The sequence below is a fragment of the Rhodamnia argentea genome, chromosome 4 (assembly GCF_020921035.1).
Source record: "Rhodamnia argentea isolate NSW1041297 chromosome 4, ASM2092103v1, whole genome shotgun sequence".
NCBI lineage: Eukaryota > Viridiplantae > Streptophyta > Magnoliopsida > Myrtales > Myrtaceae > Rhodamnia > Rhodamnia argentea.
The window spans coordinates 26,692,207-26,697,501 of record NC_063153.1 but is presented as its reverse complement, the minus strand read 5'-3'; the positions used below and the strand labels follow the sequence as shown (position 1 = coordinate 26,697,501).

The window sequence follows — 5,295 nt, the reverse complement described above, 5'->3', positions numbered from 1 at the left end:
TTTGGAGAAGAAAACCAGAACGCCTCTCAGGAAAAACGAGATGCCTGCCCCCAGGAAGAAGACAATATGTGAGGAATAAACGATGCAGAAGCTATGGAAAGATAGAAAGCCAAAGGTTATAGACGACAAGTGCTGTTAATATTTCAATACACTTACAATGTGGGATTTGTTGGAGAAGATGAAAAGTGGTGGAAAGAGAGAGAAAGAGAGACAGAGCTGCAAGTCGCACAGCGGGTCTCCCTTGCCACAAATAAGAAGGAAAAGATGAGGGTGGGGCCTGAACTGCACGTGACGAGCAATGAGTGTGGTCGCACATTTTATAAAATTTATGCTTTTTTTTCTCTTAAAAAAGAAACGAGAACAGTTCAAATTTCCACGTTTGTACGGTTACATATTTTCGTAAATCTATTTATTAACTTGCTAAATGTTATATTATGATTTGATTATATCACTTAATATACATCAACTTTATTGTTTTTATTATAGTTAATTGTATCTAATCTCCACCTTCCTATCAAACTCTAAATAGTATTAACACAACATAAAATACACGACACAACACATCATTTCTAAAAAATAAAAAATTTTGGTATGGTGGGACATGTTGTATAAGATATATTTATATATATATATATGTGTGTTAAGGAAAAATTATGTTTTTGGGCATGCGATAATCTTAAGATATTTAAAAGAAAAATTCATATTTTTTAGGATTTGCCTTACTTTTATAGAATTCTAAATAAAAATATTCATTAATTTTCCTCCGACAAGTCCAGTCAACATTAAGTTATTGCATTGCAAGTTCTATGGACTGGGCACATGACACGATTGCCAGGGTTGTTGTGGTTGGTGATGCAGCGTATCAAAAAGCAAAGATAGAGGGGGGAGAGAGAGTGAAGTGAATGTGCCGCTGAGCTGTTTTCCCCAAACCTAACTTTTATTCTCGCATTAAACTCCCTCTGGTCCAGTCATCTTTTTCCCCCCTCCTGCGTACTTCCTACGCGCGTCTTTTTTTTTTTCTGTTGATTACCAAGACCATAACTTCAGTTTACACACTACACCGGCAACTGCATATCAGAATTTTCTTTCACAAAATTTGAATTTGGCTTCTCGTACTCATGCCTTACTTTTCAAACTCTTCAACTTCGAAAGACTAGAATTTCAGCTGTTTGCTTTTTCTAACATGTATATTAACAAACCCTTACTAAGCATGGTGAGTGGGTCGTCCCTACCCACACGGACTGATCAAATTGATACATTTATTATAAATTTACTCAAAATTATTTTTTTTTATCATTTATCTGTAATAAATTTATCGAAAACTGGTACATGCTTTATAAAATTTTGTGTTTCTTCCGGCGTGGAAATAAGAAGGAAAAGATTAGAGTGGGGCCTGAATTGCACATGACGAGCAATGAGTGGCGGTCGCACATTTTATAAAATTGTGTTTCTTCCTTAAAAAAAACGAGAACCCGTCAAAATTTCCACGCTTGTACGGTCACATATTTTCATAAATTTATCTATTAACTTGCTAAACCTTATATCATGATTTGGTGATATTGCTTAATATACATTAATTTTATTATATTTATTACAGTTGATTGTATCTAATCTCCACCTTCCTACCAAACTCTAAGTAGCAGCGACACGGACATGAGACATGCGACAAGAACCGTTCTGGCCAAGAGAAAAACATCACGAGCGCAACGAAGTAGGTTGGCTATGTCCTTGTCCACTCAAAACACGGTCAATGATCAGGAATTTCCCATTACAAGAAGGTCACGTATTCAGGTTATGTAAGAACATGGAATATTCTAAGATGGGAATTAAGACTATTATAAGAAAATTCCTCCATGTGAAACTTCTATTCCTAGAAGGGGTAAAATTGCACATTCACCCCCTTCTAGATTTTCATCTTTTTTTCCCTTCTTAGTCTATATACTTCGCGACCCGAATATGAGTTTGGCCCCTAGTGATCAATATCATTGTACGCTATTTTGTATGCCCGAATCGAGTCATCGCGAACATGTGATTTCTATATAAATGGGTATAATCGTTGAGAGAGGTGATTTGACAAGTCTGCATCTTTTTGCGATCACGCTAGCATCGGCACTTTCATTATTTAATACCACGGCAAAGACCAAACAATCTAGTTAGACTCATGCGAGGTTTCCGAATTTAATATCGTCTTTGCGCTATCATTAACAACCTATAAAGTTAAGCACATCATGTCATTGTGTAACGATGCAAACCATAATGCACGAGTACCTGGTGACGAGATTCGAGTACACTTTCTTAATTCCCGTTTAATCCAAGATTTGGCGATGCAATTGCCCCCCGTTTTATGAGAGAGATGCCTTAAAAATTCGCAGCGGATTCTATGACAACAACACTCCAATGGTACAACCCTCGAAGCCTTAGGGTGAAAAAGAAAACAAGGCGCACGTGTGAAAAGCCTACAGCCGAGCCGAAATGGAGCTCAAAGCTTTAGCTGCAAACTATGAATTCCGGAAATGATGTAACAGGTGGAGCCCAACAAGTTGTCGGCGAAGAAGAAAGAGTGCGCACCAGAATTCAATACAACACCAAACTAAACAGATCGAATAACGCGAGAAATTGAATGCAACGCATGGGAATTTCTCTCCTCAAATCCAAACATCTCTTTCTTATTACTCAATTGCTTGGGTGGGGAATGGGATTCTCTTCTTCTTCTTCTTGCTCCTCATCCTTTTTTTTCTTTTCCCATTTTCTCAGGAAAAAGAAGAAAGGAACTTGAAAACAATACATTATGAAGATATGACATCACCATCATCATCATCATGACCATTGCCATCGCCATTCATAGCACATAACATACACATACGTATATCAATTTGGTTAATACTTTTCGGGAAAGTGGGTGCGCGGGAGCGAGTGGAGCTTAACGCCAGGCGGACGCGACGGTGAGAGTTCGGCCGAGCCAGCCGAAGCAAACCCCACCATTCTCTTCTTTCACCGTGAATCCCGGGTTGACTCGGTTCCCACTGCTCAGCCTCGCCTTCATCGATTCGGCCACGTGTTGACTCAGTGGCTTCGACTCGAACCCAGCCATCCCCATCCGGGCCCTCCACTTCCCGAATACCTCGCATCTTTCCACCCGGTCCCTACCTTCGCAAGCAACCGAGTTCCGCAATTTCCGACTCAGCCCCTCCTCCGCCCTCGCTCGCTCCGAGTTGTCCCTCGCCCCTGTGGACTCGATCGACTCCAGCAGCGCCCCGTAGCACGCCAGCGCCTCCCCCACGCGCGTCATGAATGGCGCCGTGTTCCCGTTCATCTCCTGCTCCACCACCGTCACCACCCGCGGCGCCAGGCCCTTCACGCGCCGGAGGAGCTCGTTGCGCGGGTTCTCCACGGACACGCTCTCGTCCGGCATTCTGTACAGCTTGAACGCGAAGTTCACCGCCAGCACCTCGTCGGGCTCGCAGCCCAGCGAGTCGCGGCTCAACTCGCTCAGCTTCTGGCTCACGATGTTGAATTCTAACCTAACTCCCATCTTGGCCGCGAGTTCACTCAGTCGGTCCCCGACCAACCTGAGGCTCTCCTCACTGTTAAAGTTATCTGCCAGCGTCGTGATCTTGAGGGTGGATTGACTGCCCGCCTGACGCGCGGACAGCGCGTGGAGGAGATTGAGGTACTGTCCTTCCTGACCAACATCGAAATCAATTACATGGAGCTTGTTAGCGGAGGGTTGCTCCGATGCAGCTTCCAAAATCGCGAGATTGGCAGCCATGAAACCGAGCTTGAAACAAGGAGACAGATCGTAAAGGGACTGAGTCGATAACATATGGTCCTTGGTGAACAACTCGGCCACGGGGGGTGGGTTCTCAACGGGGCTCACGCGCGATTTAAGCGCAGACAGCATGTAATCCATCAGTTTCTGCTCTGAATTACCCTTGGGGTTCGGCACGGCAGACAAGCGCGTCAGGATCTCCGAAGCCACGTCTGCTCTGCCATCGTATATCGCCGTCGCAGCCTCCATTAGCGACTGCTTCCAGCAGATGGAAACCGGCGACGCCATGGACAACGAAGACGAAGGCGAGGACGACGAAGAAGACGAGGTCGGCGACGGAGATATCTGCTTCTGACCCGGACTTATGAGGCTCTGAATTGCCTCGGACCACTCGCTGTTAGTGTTAGTAATCACGGAGACGGCGTCCTCGTCGCCGTCCTCGTCACTCGCTCTGAATTGCCTCGAACGCATGTCAAAGCGTGTCGGACGTCCACGTCCTAACGTATTCAACGTGTCGGTGCTTCGTATATATCAAACTTCAACCTTACTCAGTAAAAGTGGACATCCTTTTCAACAGGATCGAAAGAAAATCCAAATATTGCAAGCAATTATAATAAGGAGTACCATTAAAATAAAACATAAAATCACGTAGATTTATTGGACAAATCCACAGAAAATATTGAAATTGTGGTCTTGGATTATTTCTCAAATGCTGCTGGCCAAAAAAAAAAAAGAATCATTTATCAGGGAAACTATCGAAATAATTAACCCATTCATTTCTTGTGGAATAGAAATTTGCATTTCGACCAAAAATAAATAAAGAAAAGAAATTTGCAAAAGTGATAATGATAAAGGAAAAAATGCAAAGAAAAGCAAAGAAAAAGAAGGTGGGTGGATCATGGTAACGAGAAAAGAAGACCTGCCAGCTGCCAATGCTTTTTAGCGTGTGCTTTTATATGATGTCGGCTAGATTTTAGTCAAAAGATTCGCTTCCCGAAAGAAACCAAAAAAGCACTGACAATGCTTTGCGGTGGCAAGAAATTATCCGTTATTGCTCCTTTGCCCCTCCTTGTCCCATTTTACAAGGATTTTTCTTTTCATGGTTACATCAAGGGTTAATATCAAGAAAATTTTAAATTAATATATTTATGATAAATTTAATTCAAATTATATTTTACCACAAAAAATCCTAAATTGATACATTTATTATAAACCAATGCCTAAACTAACTTTTTTACCGTAAAAGATCCTAAACCGTTACGCCCGTAATAAATTTACTCCAAACTATTTTTTTGACTATAAAAAATCATAAAATGGTACACCTACGATAAATTTAGCTTCCGTCAGTTTCCATTATTTGGATTAATATCAAATTGATATACATGTGACAAATAGATGTTCACTTTCATTAAGAATAAGAGTAAGCACGTGCTTGCCATTGGTTGAAGTCCGGTAGAAAGGTAAATATTATATGCAAACAACTGTAATGAACATAATAAAGTCAATATATATTAAAAAAATATCGC

At 41.8% G+C, this 5,295-nt stretch overlaps 1 protein-coding gene across 1 annotated transcript; it reads right to left on the bottom strand.

Annotated features, from left to right (window-relative positions):
- Nucleotides 1-2,636: 2,636 nt before the first annotated feature.
- LOC115743496 (scarecrow-like protein 8) lies at nt 2,637-4,209 on the bottom strand. The gene has a single exon (XM_030678302.2). It carries the CDS (start codon nt 4,055-4,057, stop codon nt 2,921-2,923), a length of 1,137 nt encoding a protein of 378 aa, XP_030534162.1. The 5' UTR covers nt 4,058-4,209; the 3' UTR covers nt 2,637-2,920.
- Nucleotides 4,210-5,295: the final 1,086 nt, after the last annotated feature.

Coding starts and splice junctions, on each gene's coding strand:
- LOC115743496 (XM_030678302.2), bottom strand. CDS start 4,057: ATGGCGTCGCCGGTTTCCATCTGCTGGAAGCAGTCGCTAATGGAGGCT.